The following is an 18,307-nucleotide window of genomic DNA, read 5'->3' as shown; positions in this document are numbered from 1 at the left end:
ACATACCTGAGATTTTTGACGCTGGATGAAGATTTGATATTTTGGACTTTGATAGGGTAAAATTCAGAATTTTGCTTATATAATTATTTGCGGAAAATTATTTTTTTTGCCGGAATTTGCGGTAATCGTTAAAGAAATAGTAATGTTGTATTTTTGAAAAGTTTAAACTTTCACATTTATATATTGTTTAAGAATAATTTAATAAAAATGAGGCTATACATTATAAAACAACATATTGTAGAATAAATATTTTATCTAATTAGAGTTTATTAATGTATCGAATAAGCTATAAGGTGGTGAGAAAATATATAATTGAATTATTGATATCAATAATGTTAATTTTATGGGTTAATGTCATAACAATTCAACAACTTTACACGTTTTTTCATTTTCATCATGCAGTTTAAATTTTATCATTTTTATGTATGAACTATCAGTTTTTTTCAAATTCATGCACGGTGCTAAGGTGTCGCGGTTTTATTGGTGTAATTCGTTAAGGTAAAGGTATTTACACCAATGAATAAATGTCACCTTAGCGCCATGTATGAATTTTAAAAAAAATGATAGTTCGTGTATGAAAATAACAAAATTTAAACTACGTGATTAAAATAAAAAAACTGCTAAAATTTGTGACTTTTTTAACATCAATTTTATTTTTATTAAAAATAGAGATTTGGCTGTATAAGGGGAGAGAAACTCTGGCAACACTTATTTAAATCAACCGTACTATATAGACTGCAAAGGTCGCGATCAAACTCACAACTTTATTTTATGATGCAAATGGAGAGGCACACAACCATTAGACAAGACCGTAACTTGCACATATTAGCAATTGTTTGAGATGTAAATTTAATAAACTATTATAATCACTTTATCAAAATCTAGATACAAGGAGAGTCAAAACAATTCATATTTGATCACATTGCAATTCTTTTAAATAAATATCTTAAAAATTTAAGGGTTAATTGTATAAAAAATCAACACCTTTACACGAAATTGTAAAAATAACACGACCTTTAATTTTTTTAAAAACAACATGGGCATATTTTTAGTGGCGCTTTTACTGACGTGGCATAACACGTGGTACTCTTATCAGGTGTCCAAGTTAACAAAATTTTATCTAAAAATGTGCATACGTTGTTTTTCAAAAGAAATAAAAGGTGGTGCCCTGAATTGACACGTTTTAAAATTTGTGTTATTTTTAAGATTTCGTGTAAAGGTGGTGATTTTATATGTAATTAGCCCAAAATTTTAAAAGTATAATATATTGCAATATGTAATTTGGTCGAAATTTTAGTTTTCCAAATTCAAATGAAGAAAATGTCATCTTAAAAAAAAGGGATGTCTTGAATTAAAAGAAAATATAATAATAATTTTTATTACAAATATCGCAGCCGTTGAAGCAGCTATGGGACCAACTATTTTTTTCGTCAATTTATTGTGATAGAAAATTAATTTGTATCAATAAATTAAATTCGCTGAGTGAGGAGAATTAATCATCTAGTATATAATTTTCATGCTGATTAATTTAATTGATTGATACGTGACGTATCCAATAATTTAATGGTTCACCAAATATTTGAATTAAGGCCAAATTCATTCTAAAATTCTCGTAATATTACCTTTTATTTTAGTTGGTCTCTGTCAATTTTTTTATATTTAAGTAATTCTTAAACTATTAATTTTACATTTCTGCGGTCCTTCCGTTAGAGTGTGTGCACAAACGCGTTTAACGATGTTAATTTTACATACAAAAATCATTCTTAAATCCCGTAATATTACTATTTGTTTTAGTTAATTCATATATTTTTTTGCATCTAAGTATTCATTGTACCACTATTTAACTGCGAATAATTTTACAAAATAAGTTTAAATAATTTTATTGCAAACCCCTACTTCGATTACAAAACTTAGTTGCGATAATATAATTGCACGAGTGTAACATAAAAATTAATAAGTGTGACAAAATATTTAAATCGTTAAATTTAGTAGGCCAATTTTGGGTGATACACATTTAAATTATTTGATTCATATTTAAATTAATTATTTTCAATAAGACAAATATTATTCATATAAAAAAAACGGTGCACTCAATTTTTTATTTAAACAAATTAATTATGGATTATATCAAAATATATATTTAAATATGGTTAATTTAAAGTATGGGTTTATAAAATTATTTAAATTTATTTTATAAAATTAATCGCAATTAAATTGTGGTACAATGAATAATTAAATGCAAAAAAATTAATATAGATTAACTAAAATAAAAAGTAATAGTATAAGAATTTAAGAATGAGTTTTGTATGTAAAATTAACATTGTTAAACGTGTTTGTGCACATGCTCTAACAGAAGGATCATATAAATGTAAAATTAATAGTATAAGGATTACTTAAATGCAAAAAAATTGACAGAGACTGATTAAAATAAAAAATAATAATAGAGGGACTTTTGAATGAATTTGGCCTTGAACCAACTATTCCCTAAATAGTAAACATATTAATGGATTTGGATATCCGTCTCTTTACGACCATGTTTGCATAGTGATTTTTCGTTTTAAGTCCGGTCTGAATCCGAACTTAAATAAAGTTTGCTATTTTACACCGGACTCGGACTTTTATTTTTATGCAATTCTTCATTTTAAATTCAAAAAGACCCGGGTGGAACCACCACATATAGAATATAAGGGCCGAATTTGAGCATGAAAAATACAGATCCGCCTAAATCCAGGCCGGGGTTAAACTTATATAAAAATAAAAATATCCGACAATCTGATCCATAAACAAGTCTATGTAATACCACTCAAATAATAATTTATTTTAATAAAAATATAAAAATTGCACATCATCTTACACTAATAACCAAATAAGAAAACAATGAAAAAATTACATCATAAAATAAAGAAAAAATCATTAGAATATTAAAATACAGTCGACCCTTTAATAATTAATATACATGGTGGATCAAATATTTATTAATTATTAGAATTATTAATTTATTGAATATTAAAAAGACGTAATATTGAAAATGGTTTCTTGAAATTTTATTAATTATTAGAATTATTAATTTATTGAGTAATAATTATTAGAAGATTTACTGTATATGTAAAATCTACAGTAAGAGTCAATCTAAAAATTAATTCAAAAATATCCTATTAAAATCAATAAATTTAAAATTCTTTAAAAACTTTATTAGAATTATTAGTAAAAATTCAAAGGTGGCTGCTCAAAAAAATATATAGAATTGTAATTTTTTAAAAAAGAAAATGAAAGAAAACTGAGAAAATATTTTTTTAATTGAATTCAAATTCAATTTTAACATCCATCAATAATTTCAAAAGTTAAATTATTGAAATAAGCTTTACTTACACAAAATATTGGTTTTTCCAAACTATTAAAATAAAATTAAAGTCACTTTCGGACTATACTAAATTATTTATTTTTTCACATCATTTTTTATTATTATCTTTCAAAAAAAGCTTTATATTGTTCTATTTTTTATAAAAAATTTATTGTCATTTTTCGTGAAAGATTTGTTATTTCTTTTCTATGAAGAGCTTTTTAAGTGGCAGTTGAATCAACTTATGATTGCAATTTCTTATATCAAAAATCAGTTTACACGTGATTAGAAAAATCTTATTGAGGGCTGCACTTTAATAGTGAAATAATTAATAATTACTCCCTCCGTCCCAAAATTAATAGGCAGTTTAGAACAAATATGGATATTAAGAAATTTATGATCCCTAAATAAAATGAGTTAATATATGGAAAAAATATCATGCTTGTCCTCATTAAATATAGTGATAATTTTTGTCTTTTTGTGATTTTTGTTGTGATTACAAGATATTCTCTATAATTAATGAAGGTATATTTGACAATTACTTATTTAAATAAATATATAGTGTTTACAATTCAGGACAAAAAAATTTAAAATAGTGCTTATCAATTTGGTACGGAGGGAGTACTTTTATTTTTATAAGCAGATCTGCGAACAAACAACATGTTTGTTTGTTGCATGTCAGGTCATTATGCATAAAAATTTGAATTTTTTTTATTTATAAATTTAACTATTTTATATTCGTCTTGATGAAATAAAAACAAAACAAAAAAATAAATTGTAGTAAATTATATATATAAAAAAACTCATCTAATATTTTTGATATTGTTTCTCAGAAAAGTTTTGTTATTCTACGTATTAGTTTATAAAAGTGCAAATTACTATGAAGACCCCATATTTGTCATAATTCACACTTCAATTCTTCTTATTTGAACATCAAAAGATATAGTCACTCACTTTTGTTTTTATTAACAGTTTAGTCTATATGTCTATTTTTGGTGTTAGTTAACGAAGTTAAAGGACCTAAGAATAAATTAATTTTTAAATATGTTGGACGAAATTGTTGACAAAAATGGGGCAAAATTGTTGAGAAAACAAAAGTGGAAGGTCATATAATTTCGTTAACTTTATTGATTAACACTAAAAATAGACAGAAAGATTAAATTGTTAACAAAAACAAAAGTGAGGGAGTATATGTTTGCTTTTCAAATAGAAGGAACTAAAATATGATTATAATAAATATAAGTGACTTTATAGTAATTTGTTCTTTATAAAAATAATTTTTCAATATATAATACAAAATTATATTTGATACATGATAATTTATTTTTTATATATGAAAAAATTCAACCGCAAATTTAATGAAACTTTATCTTATACAATACAATTAATCTATTTAGGAAAATATGCACAAACATAATCTAAATTTAACATATATTTCCATCACAACTAATTGATGATACAATTACTCAAAGTCACATAGTATGGCAAAATGCATTTCACACCTAATAAATCGCGAATTTTATACAATTTGGACCACAAAAAAAAATTGAAAATGTCTTCATCAAATTAATTTTTTTATTTATGCACCAAAGATCACATTTATATACAACCATCTTCCAACAAAAAAAAAAATACAACCCTAAACTAGTAAACTCTACTCATTCCCAAAATAAAAATAAAAAAATGAAATGGTCTCAAAATGGTTGTCGTGGAGAAAAATAACAGACCAATAATCTCATTCCACGTCAAAAAAAACTACCTTCCACAACACATTTTACATCTGTAACAAACGAGCGAGCTGGCTCGGATTGAAAACGCCAGGTAAGTGGCCCCCACTTTCTCCTTTCAACAAATGGGACACTTCCACGTATCTTTGATAATTAGCCTTTTCTTTACTCGGCTCGGCTTCTCTCCCCTTCTGGCTCGGCTTCAACTTCTTAGAATTATTATTATTAGCCTCCAAGCCGCTGCTTGTTGTTGATTCGGCTCGAGCCGGATCCCACGGCTGACTGAAGAGTGTGCCTTTAGTAAGAAACTCGTGAGCTAAATAACCGGCTAAGAGATGATTAGAAGAACCAGGAGAAAAAACCGGCGACTCAGCCGAGTCGATGACTTGATGAGATATAACCGGCTTAGGTAATTTTGTTAAAACGGGTGTAGGTGGAGTCGGCTTTAGAGTATCAAAACCCTCTCTATCTTTACGCTTATTATTATTTGACGTTAGAAAACGACGAGGAGGTAAACGCATCGTTTTGGTATTCATTTTTGACGTAACGATGCATGCCACGTCAGATACAAAGCAACCCCAAATCTAATTAAAAACAATTAAATAAATAGAAGACGACAGTAAATAAAATAAAATAACCCCCTTTAACCACAGTAAAAATACAAAACTGTCTGTTAAAAAATTTAAAAAAAATTTAAAAGAAAAATTAAATCGAATCAGATTTGCAGCAAAACAGAATCAGAGATAATTTTAGAGAGAGAAATAAGAGAGAAGAAATTTGAATAAGAGAAGGAGAGAGAAAGTGAGAGAAAAGGAATGAGTTTAAGGAAGGCTTGCTTTGTATTTATAGGAGACGAGTTTTGCATTTGCCCTTTCTTTTTTAAAGAAATTACGTTATGTGCCATTTTGATGAAATTACGATGCTGTCCTTGTTTTTATTTTAATGATTTTGTTACTCGGTGTTATGTACCTAACCTATTGTTCCTTCTCCATAGATTTATTATAGCATTACATTTTAATTACTATACTTTATTTAATTTTAGCCACATTTGAGACTTTCGATTTTAATTCGAGCTAATTTTAATATTGCAGTTATTAATCTGTTTTCACGAAAAATTATATTCTTCCTTGGAGTGTAAATATTTAACACTATATTCTTTTAAATTATATAATATATATACACATAGAATTGCTTAGTTATATTATTAAATTGAACAAATTACTCTAAGACACCTCATATTTATCATAATTCACAGTTTGATACTTTTTGTTTGAAAATTAAACGATTGGATATCTTAGTTTTGATTCTGTCAACGATTAGAGACTTCTGTTAGTTTTGTTAATCATTTGAAATTTACTTTCAAACGATTTAGTATCTCAGTTTTAATTATATAAACAATTTGATATCTCAGTTTTAATTATGTAAATGATTGGTACCTCATTTTCAAACGATGTGATATCTCACGTTTCATTCTGCTAACGATTTAGTATTTATATTTAACAGAAGGGGCTTATAGTTTACAAAATCAAAACTGAGTTATCAAATCGTTTGATTTTTAAACATGGGATATCAAACTGTCAATTATGATAAACGTGAGGAGTTTCAGAGTAATTTACTCAATTAAATTACATTAGATTTCTATTGATTTAAATAAGTTTTCTAACCCAACTACTGTATTCTTCTGTCAAGAACTTGGCATAATTTTTTAATTAATTTGAAAAATAATTGTTAATTAAATTAAATGGTATAAATATTAAATAACATTTTATTAGATTTTGTGTTTATTTTTTTTCCAAACTAGCACTCTTTCTTCCTAAATATTTTATAAAAGTTGGACCTAATAACTAAAGTAAACATAATTCTTTCATATGCTATAAATTGCATCCATTTTTTAAATTTTATTTTAATTTCACAATATTATATGCAAAAATAGAGATATGCCAATTCTTTGTATGAATTATAATGTAAGCGATACATAGACCGATATCAGATAGATTGAGTTGATGACTTGAAAAATTAATGTTACATGCATATTTTAATTCAAAAACTAATATGATCCAATATTATATTAAACCATATTGAATTGATTGATTGTTTGTTAGATTATCAAAATATTTTTAATTGATTTTAAATTTTGAAATGATCTATAGTCATATTCATATGCATTGTTATATATTTATATTAATGCTTATGTCAAAAGAAAAAATTAATGCTCATCTTCAATTTATTTTATTTTTTATAGTGAAGGTGATGTTTAATATAAAAGAATCGCACAGTTTAAAAATATTTTTTTGTAGTGTCACTTCTGTTTTAATCTTACAGTTATCAATTATATATTGTCAACTGAAATTTACATGTCATTTTATGTCAAAATTGAAATATTTATTTTCTGCAACCAATTAAATTTGAATAAATTTGGAAAAAAGAAACTAATAATTAATACTCCGTAGAGATAACAAAACCATCATTTAAATGTACATAATTATAATTGATTTATTAATATTAATAATATCTTTTTTCTTTTCTCACTGACAGGAGAATCTATTTCATTCCGTGTGAGTGGCAAGCCAAACTATTAATGGAACTAGTATACATATATATACGTGTGAAAGTTTGATAGGTTTGTATAATGAAATATACAGTTATTAAACTAATTTATTTCAAAATTAAATTAAATAAACATTAAATTTGAGATAAAATTAAATTAAATAAACATTAAATTTGAGATAAAATTAAATAAAATTAAAATGTTTGACTGAATTTGTGACCAATGTCTGAATTTTGCACGTGAATTGAATTTCTTTTCATTATTAACTCTATTTTAAGTTATGTGGTGTTTATACGGTGGTTGATGTTAAAAACAATAGATATTTGTTTTAAAATAAGGTGTAATTAAAGCTATTTTTTTAAAATATTGGCTACATTATAGTAATTTTTTTAATTGCTGTAATTAAAATTTAAATAACAAATTAATTAGTCGGTCAAAATAATTTTATTTTCAATGTACATTCCATCATGACTTAAACCTTAGAAAACGTTCACAACATTAAACAAGTAAATAATGAAATTGGTGCTTTCAAGTTATCATGCTCAAGTATTTTTTAAGGAGAAATTGTCAAATTTGATGGTGTTCTAAGATTTGCCAAAACAGGCTATATTATTTAATTTGATGAAATCCCATATTAATATTTTTGATTAAACTTGCATTTTTAAATTGATAGTCCTAACAATTAGACTTGTAATCAATCTTAAATATGAGCACAGTTCATATCTATTTTCTGCAGTAAAATTGTATTACATTGATTGGTCAGATCACTTATAATCTGGTATCAACTACTCCCTCCATTACAAATTATAGAGAAAATTAAGCCTCTGAATCTTTTTTCTAAAAAAAAGTTTACAACAAAATACCAAAAACTTTTTACTGTTATAAAAATAGTTTTTACCTTATTTTTACAAAAATACACCATCTACCAACAACATACCAGGTAATCTACAAAAAGAACGTATTTACAAAAAGAAAGAAAGAATAGAGCATACTTTTGCAAACATTTTGCTGAAAATAAAGATTTTTGTAAAAAATCTTTAAATATAGGGCGAAAAGTAATCATTATTATTATATGACAAAAATTAACAATGATGGAGCGGTTTGAACACCTTCTAACAGAGTTTCGTCTAGTGGTATCATTCGGAACGACAACGGTGGTAGAATTTTTGGCCATAACAATTGTATTATGTTGTACTCGGTGCTCTGAGCTAAGATCTGGGGCGCTATTGACTGGTTGAAATTGCCTAAAATCGTAGTTGTAAAAATATCATTTTTGAACCAAGCCGATAGTTTGATTTTAATATTTATCAGTTGTTACTAGTACTAAAATGTAGAGAAAATTACCGTGAGGCCCTCCACATATGTCGTAATTTATATTTTGGTACTTCATGTTTAAAAATCAGGCAGTTCGGTACCTCACTTTCAATTCCATTAACAATTAAGAGATTATGTTAGTTCTGATAACAATTTGGCACTCACTTCCAAACGATTTGGTACTTCGCTTTCAATTATGTTAACGATTTGATGTCTCATTTTCAAACAACTTGGTACCCAAATTTAATAGAAAGTTATAATTATTTACATAATTAAAATAAAAGTAATATATCAAATCATTCCATTTTCAAACATGAGGTACTAAACTATAAATTATAATATATATAAAAATCTCACATTAATTTGCTCTAAAATATATTATTTTTATAATAAACAAAGACCTTCATAAATTTTCACTAAATATCTTCATTACCTTTCCAAGATCAATATTTAGTATTTATAATTAATTAAAAAAATGTATGAACTACTACCAATATAACTAATTTACCTCATTATTAAAAAAAAACTAATTTACCTCACAGATTTACATAAGAGATTGCAAGTAGGTTCTTTATATTATAAACAAATTTTTGAACTTTTAAAATTACATTTATAATAAAATTTAGAAACAATTAAATGTTAATTTGAGAAATAAACAAAATATTAATGGTCTTTTGAATTTTTTTCCATGTTGTAAGTGGAGAGTGAAACTCACTCAAGGGGGTGCGACTGAGAAAGGGCGTTGGAGGGGATTTTTTGAAACGAAAATGCAAGTTTTGGGTCGGTTTGTTCCAAAAACGGCAAATTGACTCATTTGATATTTTTGAGGAGGTGATTTGAACTTTTATTCATATACTAAAAGCGTAGCCTAAACTGACTTTAGTACCGGGAAGTTAGTCGGACAACCACCATCCGGTTAGTTTCTACCTGTTTTGCAGGTTACGCATCGAATCTGAAGACAGACTCCATCAATTCTCATTTCTACACTAATTTATTGAATCAAATAATATATAAAAAATAATCATTCTCATTTTTGTTTCTTTTTATACCTTTTATAATTTTATTCTTAACCATGAACCCTTTAGTTGTTTAGTGGTTGGCGATAGTTTGTTAATAAATAAAAGGCTTAATTACTTAAAAACACCCCACTTTGAATTTTTTTTCGTTTATACCCCGACGTAGAAAAATTTTCAATTATACCCTAATTTGGGTTTTTCGTTTTCAACTCTACCCCGAAATACTAAATTGTTCTTTTTTCATCTGAAAAAAAGATTAAAATAGTCTCTTATTTTTAATTTATATTCTAATTAAACGTTAATATTATTAATTATACAAAAATACCATCTTCTTTAAAAAAAAAATTAACTAATAATAACTATTTAATTTATATTATCATTAATTTTTTCAAAATTTAAAAACTTAACAAAATTAATATATAATTAAAATAATTAAAAAAAATCCGATTTTTTTTCCGAAGGAGGAGCAAATCTGCTCCTCCTCCCAGCTCCTCCTCCATGGAAGGAGCAGCTGCTCCTTCCTTCCATGAAGGAAGAGCTGCGTGCTCCTTCCTTCATGGAAGGAAGGATTTGCTCCTTCCTTCCATGGAAGGAAGGAGAAGAGCTCCTCTCATGGAAGGAGGAGCACAATGAGAGGAGCACAAATTAAATACGAACCTCTGCATTCTCGTATGATTTTCAGTTTTTCACCCCTCTACAAGAAAGAGAGAGTGAAACACTTAATTAAAAAAACTAACCCTAATTAACTCTAATTTGCTCTAATTTAAATCCTGATTAACCCTAATTGAAAATCTAATTAAAACCCATTTCTAAAACTGAAACCCGCCATCTACACCATTTCTAAAACTGATAGCCCTAATTTTAATCTCAATCAACCCTAATTGAAAACCTAATTCAACTTTTCTAGCGAGGATTCAACTTTTCCTTTGTACGTTTTTTAATACTCCAAAATAGCACAACGCATCAAAAATTAATGCAGCATTTTCCTTGTGAGGCTTAATGCCATGAAAAATGGCATTTCATAATAATGTCAAGGCAAGGCACTGTGGTTTGTACATTTATAATTTATGGCTTTACTAAAATGGTTACCCTGCGTTGTAGCCTAGCTGATGGTTCTCTTCAACGGGCACAATCATCCATTTGGGAATTGAGAGATTTAGAAATTTACCTCAAAAAAAATAATAATAGGACTTTATACCTCAGAGCGGAAAAGTCAATGAAAATATATCACAGTTTTAATTGTTTTGTGTTTGTACTCCCGTGTCTAAAGAAATTGATATTATACTCTGAGTATAAAATGTCCAATCTCTCTTTCTCTCTTTCCACGCGCATCTGCATCTGTGCCTACTCTAACTAATAAATTCTATTATGAAAGTGCATCTGTGCCTATTCTAACTAACAAATTTTATTATGATATTTCTTTCATATTTAATTTTTTTTATTCTTTTTTTTTTCATTCTTTAAATTAACAAATGCGCAGATTATAACAATAAATTTAACATCTTTTTTTTCATTTATTTAAATATTATCAAAATTTTCTAACAATTTTAAAACATATGCTAATAATTTAATATTTACTTTTATTAATATTAAATTTAAAAGAATAAAATAATTATCACCTTATCATATGATTATCACTGTATCATCTTATCATCTTATCATATGATTATCACAGCTTCACCTTAGCATGTAATTATCAGTGTATCATATTTCACTGACATCTTATTATCATGCCATTATCAATATCGTAAATTATAAATTATTATATGATAATGTGATGATTACTGCTGGAAAATATTAGACAAAATACAATATCATATTATCATATGATTATCACAGTATTACATTATCATATGATTATCACATTTTCACCTTATCATATAATTATTAATGTATCATATTGCATTGTCATCTTATTATCATGTCATTATCAGTATCGTATGTAGCAGATTATTATCATATCAATATCATAATTTTTCTAGTAATTTATTTTTCATGCAAATATCATATTATCATACTATTATCATTTTATTATCAATAAGAACCTTATCATACTATTGTCTTCACATTATCATCTCGTTATCATAATTTTTATGTAATTTTTTTCTATATAGGTATCATATTATCATACTATTATCATAACTTTATTATTTAATTATCATCTGGTTATCACTGATATCATGAATTTTTTGGTAATTATATTTTCACGTACGTTATCATCCAATTATCATAACCTTATCATACTTCATTATCATCTAGTTATCATAATTTTTATGTAATTTTTTTTCCATATAGTTATCATATTATCATACTATTATCATAACTTTATTATTTAATTATCACTGATATCATGAATTTTTTGTAATTATATTTTCACGTACGTTATCATTCGATTATCATAACTTTATCATACTTCATTATCATCTAGTTATCATAGTGTTACAATGCAGTGATACTCATATGATAATCAGACGTTGTTTTTTTATAAAAAAATATTTTTTTCTCTTCAGTTTTATGATAATGGCATGATAATGCAGTGATAATCAGATGATAATCAGATGCTGTTTTTTTTTGCAGAAAATCGTTTTTTTGTGCAGAAAATTATTTTTTTCATCATAACATCGTATTTTATGCAGATTTTTAGATCTAAAGTTAAAAAAATCGAGATTAATTTATTTAGATATCAAAGTTAAAATAAATTGTATTTATCACCACGAATTAAGAAAATAATCGCTAAAATCAAATTTGAAAGAGCGGCGGAGCGACGACGAAACGATGGCGGAGCGACGGCGGATCGATGAAGGAACGATGACGAAAAAAAGAATAAAAATGGAGAAGAAAAGAAGAATAAAGAAGAAGAAAAAAATGGCGAAAAAAAAGAAAGCAGAGAAGAGAAAGAAGAAGAAAGAGAAAGGAAAGAGAAAGAGAAAAAAAGAGTGACAAGTGGTATATGATTAGAGTAAAAGAAATATGATTAGAGTAAAATAATAATAAGAAGTAGGTATAATTATAATATAAACATGTCTTAAAGTAAGAAAATAATTATATTAAAAGGATGAGGTATTTTCTCTATCTTTTCCTTCTTGAGGTAGGAAATCATATTATTTTTAAAAAGAGAGTAGTTTTCCTAAATTTCTCTTGGGAATTATCTATTTTGATATTGGAATAACCCATTTTCAGGTCCTTAAATTATACCTATTTTGTTCATCCGGTCCTTAAATTATTTTTTGTCCTTATTTTTCCTTAAACTTAGCAAAAAATTATTTTCAAGTCATTGAGCATAAAAATGACGTTGTTTTGTTATTTTTGAAAATGCAATTTGTTATCCTAAACGGCGTCGTTTTTGTCAATTAAGGACTCGAAAATGATTTTTCGCTAAATTGAAGGACCAGATAAGGACAAAAAATAGTTTATGGACCGGATGAGCAAAATATTTATAGTTTAAGAACTTGAAAATGAGTTATTCATTTGATATTCTACAATTTCACATTCCATAAAATTAAAATTTATAGATTTTAAATTTTTTCAATTCAAACTTTTAGACACATTTATAGTTATAGGACAATTTATACATACTAGTTTTGCATTACGTGCTATGCACGTGGCTCATAACGTAACTCGTCAATAAACATATTAGTAAATTTATTATAATTATATCAATTTTTTTATTTATAATTAATATTAAATTACTTAAGAATTTTTGTAAAAGTAAATATAATATATTCGGTTATTAAAATTTTCCATACCGAATTTATTCTTCTTTTAGTTTTATAATAACCATAATTAAATAATTAATTTAATTTTATTAATAATATTTTTAAAAATAATAAGATAGGAATTTAAATAATATTATATTAACCAAATACAATATTTTAATTTTGTAGTTCAATCAAATTAAAAATAGGTATTCCTACTAATTTGAAGACAATTTAGTAATTTTTTACATACTAAAAACTAAATTAGAGATAATTTAGCTACCTATTCTAATTAGAACTTTAATTACAATAGTGATTAATTAAATAACTAATTAGTTAATGACTATAAATCCTTTATTTAGTAGTAAACTGAAAAGGATTATTCAGTAAATTTGCCTGCTCCCCCACCCTCCCATCCGTACTTTTATATATAGTATAGATACATTAATTGTACTTTCCAAATTTTAAAATTTAAATAATTAGTTTATCATTTTTGTCATCTATTATAACGGAAGAAGAAGGATTTTGAGCCAGGAAGCTTTAGCCCGGTTGGCTAAGCTCCTTTGACAATTCAAAGAGACCTTAAATACGATTTAACTAACAATTTGACCCCTCAACTTATAAGCAATGTACAACTAACATATAAATTAATTTTTAGATAAATTAGTCATGAATTTATATATTATAGGCAATTAGCCCATTTTGACAATTTACCCTCTAAGCTTATAAATTATTTATCCCTAAATTGGCAATTTGCCCTATAAAAATTTAAGCTAATTTTTAAATATGGAATTAATTGCCCATAATATACAAGTTCATGATTATTTGCCCTTAAAATTAATTTATGTGTTAATTACCCATTGCTTACAAGTTGAGGGGGCAAATTGCTACTTAAGTTCCTTGGATATCATCCAGACTTCTGCAGTCAGTAAACTAATTTTAAAAATGAATTTCAAAACTGGTATTAATATTATAACTAACTTCCGATGACTCCTACTCTCAGATAAAAGAGGAAGAAGTATTTTGACGCATTTATTTAGATTTGATTTTAAAACTTAATTTGAAAGAGTTATGTCCAGATATATACCGTTAGAGTTAAAGTTTATTAACAATTATTTTATTTTTTATTTGAGAAATAATCAAGTTACTCGTCTTTTAATCATTTAATTCAAGAAAAATAAAAATAATAAGAGAAATTCTTAGATAAATTTAGTTTACCACATCACCCGTGAACTAAATCTTTCACATTATAACACATTATTGAAATAATTGTAATATTATACATTTATTACAATATTGTCATTATTTCCAACATTTTATATGATAAATTTAGTATACTAGATTGAATCTACTTAAAAAAAAGTTCCCCATATGTGTTAGACGTACAAATTGTTGGAAAAATTAAGGAGCAGAATGAGTGGCTAGTAAGGGTACGTAAAAAATTTAAATAACTTGGCAAATTTGATTCAATTTGAAACTGTAAATAAATTAGGTTCAATTTAGAATTATAAAAATAACAATTCAATTTATTTTTGGCACAAAAAAAATATGAAAAATCAAATCAATACGATCATCCAAACTAGTTGATTCGGTTTACTTTAATTTAAACATTTTAAAATTCGTATTAATTTATTATGTTTCGGTTTTAAAATTAATTACACTTCATTTGAACTGAATGCACAATTTTAATGGCCGTTCTTTTTTTTTGTACAGGGTCCATGAGATTTTCTGAACGGGTCTTAACTATGAGACGGCACCTTTAAGCCTTCCACATTCAGACTAATCCCCACTCGAGCCGTGTAGGTCCCTTGCGGGAGGCAAACTCTGGCCCCAAGTTTTAAACGGCTTCATATATGAGTACGGTTCGAATCCGTGACCTCATTTAAGTTAGAAGAGCGCCTTACCAACTCATCTACACCTTCGGGTTTTTAATGGCCGTTCTTTGAACAATAGTTATCAGTTAGTCATTCTCTTATCTTTTTTGGAGTTATTTCTCTCTTTTAATCATCCCGCTCTATTTGTTATTGTATTATTAATTATATTTTTACTTACTAATTCTTTTCTTTATTTTTTAATTTAGTCATTGGTTTTGATGTCTAAATTTTCAAAACAAGTTGTGATTAACAAGATGAGAATTCAATTAAGTAATACATACAAATTGAGTTCTAAATCCATTTGATCCATATAAAACCTAATTAAGCATAATCCAACTCAGCTAATTTATAAATGGAAACTTAGATAGCAAAGGCTGGGACTTAAAAATTCATGGTAGGTGGAAAAAGAGATCAGTTGATTATTTTGCCAAAGGAAAATAAAATTATAAAAAAATTGGATAAGTATTTATCATGTGGTTTGGTCCCTAGCAGAATAAAACAAGCCATTGATCAATTATTTATTTATTGTAAAATTGCCTCTTTCTAAAGTGCCTAAATGAAGCAGTCATGAGTCTCACATGTTAGATTTAAAATTGGATAATAATATCAAAGATTCAAGAAAACCATGTGATAATCATGCACATAAATATTTAGATAGTATAACATTTGGAAAAGTAGGGTAAAGGAGGTGATGCTAAAATTTTGTGTACTCTAAATTATTATATTTATTATCAGAAATTTTTATATTTTATATTTATATTCAAACAAAGTACAATTTATCAAACTCAACATCATTTTTTCAATCAACAAAATTAATACCATCAATCATTTGCATAAGAGTATAACTTTCACCTTAAGGATTATTTTTTCTTAAAAATTTAAAAACAAAGAATTATAAATAACTTTAAAAATTTAAAATACTGCAAGTTTTCATTATATAATATAGATGTATATATTACATCAAAATGTTTATAATAAAACTTAATTATACCATTATATATATATATATATATATATATATATATATATATATATATAAAGAGCAAAATAATAAAATGTATAATATTTGCACTTTGAGTTATTTAATTATTGTGTTCTTCTCATACTGTCATGTTTGCTCCTTTTTTTTTTGAAAAAAGGGTCATTCATGCCCGTAAGTTTTAGAGTCTGGATCAAGTAAGCACTCAACGTCCGGAAAAATTCCTCCATGCCCCCAATGTTTGTAAAAATGAACAATCAGTCCCCTCGATTTAACGCCGTTTCATTACTCCTAATACTCCGTTAGTCTAATCCTATGTGGCAAAGATAAAAGGATCATTTAATGCCCTTAAGGTTTGGCTCAGGGATCAAGTGAGCCCTCAATATTTGAAAAAATTCACTTATGCCCCCAACGTTTGAAAAGGTTTACTTATACCCCCAAAGTTTGAAAAATGAATAGTTAGACCCTTTTAACATTGTTTCATTGCTTCCCAAATTCCGTTGGTGTGATCTTACGTGGCTAATTTTTCTTTTTTCCGTTTAATCGAATCATAGGTGACCAACGTCGAACAATTAATCAGTAACAATTGTCTGCTAGCATTGAAGACAATTAAACGTAATTAATAATGAAACATAAATTATAAAAAATCAGTTCATTCATCTTTTTTACGTGTTCCGATTCGACAATTACATTCCTCTAAAATTAGAAACCCAACAATTATATAAAAAATTAACTAAAAGGATGATAAAATAGATTTCGACCTTTTAACCAACACTTTGAATACCACCTTATAAATCACATTACAAAAGCTAATTAGTCTCTGATTTATTTAAGGATAAGAGTTAATATGGTATAATTTATATTAGAGGACGTCATTTTCCAAATTAAAAAAATTCAAGGCTTAGATGCATAAAAAATCACCAACTTTCGCGTGTTTTTGGTATTTAACACGAACTTTTAATTTTGGCGTAAAAATACATATACTATCAATTTTTTGCATATAAGACCAAGCTTGCATTTTTTTCAAAAAACGATGTCGTTTTAAGGCAAAAACGGTGCCGTTTTAGGGGAGAAACGGTGTCGTTTTATGCCCAAAATGATGTTCGTGTTATTATTACAAAAATCAGACAGTTCGTGTATTTTTATGCCAAAATTAAAAGTTCGTGTTAAATAGCAAAAACACGCGAAAGTTTGTGATTTTTTATGCATTTAAGCCAAAATTCAATCACAAGTCTGCTCATAGAGATAGCAACTTCTTTAGTTCTTTTTGAGTGTCTCATTTTAATTGATAACTTTTATTTCTAAATAAATGTTAAATTTTTTTTTTACACTCTTCAGTTTAGAAATAATATTTTTAAAGAGATAATGAATTTAATATAATACGAGAATATGAAAATAAATAATTTTAAATTTTTAAATAATATATAAAGAGAATCTTTTCAAATAAATTGAGAGGAAAGATAGTAACATACACATTTGAAGAAATAATATAGATAAGTTCTCAAAATTTTATGAATTTTGTTTCTTATGAATTAATTTATTATAGAAACAAACTAATTGATACAACATATTTTTATTAATTAATTAATTTTTTTATTTTTTTATTCATTAATTAAATATAATTGACAGAAATTTAAAAATTATTAATTTTTTAAAAGATAAATTCAATAATATATATAGTTATGAATTTATAAATTATGATTTCTTTTTAAATATTATTATTAAAATTAAAAAGTTAAAGTTCCAGCCATAGATTCTAGTTTTATTTAAAAGTTTGTTAACAAATTATATACAAAACCAAACCAAACTTAGAA

At 26.0% G+C, this 18,307-nt stretch overlaps 1 protein-coding gene across 1 annotated transcript; it reads right to left on the bottom strand.

Moving 5' to 3' along the window:
- Positions 1 to 4,897: 4,897 nt before the first annotated feature.
- On the bottom strand, positions 4,898 to 5,869 carry LOC126654663 (uncharacterized). The gene has a single exon (XM_050348598.2). It carries the CDS (start codon positions 5,601 to 5,603, stop codon positions 5,115 to 5,117), a length of 489 nt encoding a protein of 162 aa, XP_050204555.1. The 5' UTR covers positions 5,604 to 5,869; the 3' UTR covers positions 4,898 to 5,114.
- Between the last annotated feature and the right edge of the window lie 12,438 nt (positions 5,870 to 18,307).

This window comes from Mercurialis annua, linkage group LG7, assembly GCF_937616625.2.
Source record: "Mercurialis annua linkage group LG7, ddMerAnnu1.2, whole genome shotgun sequence".
In the NCBI taxonomy this organism is placed as follows: Eukaryota; Viridiplantae; Streptophyta; class Magnoliopsida; order Malpighiales; family Euphorbiaceae; genus Mercurialis; species Mercurialis annua.
The sequence above is the reverse complement of the archived record's forward strand: the minus strand, read 5'-3'. Positions and strand labels throughout refer to the sequence as shown.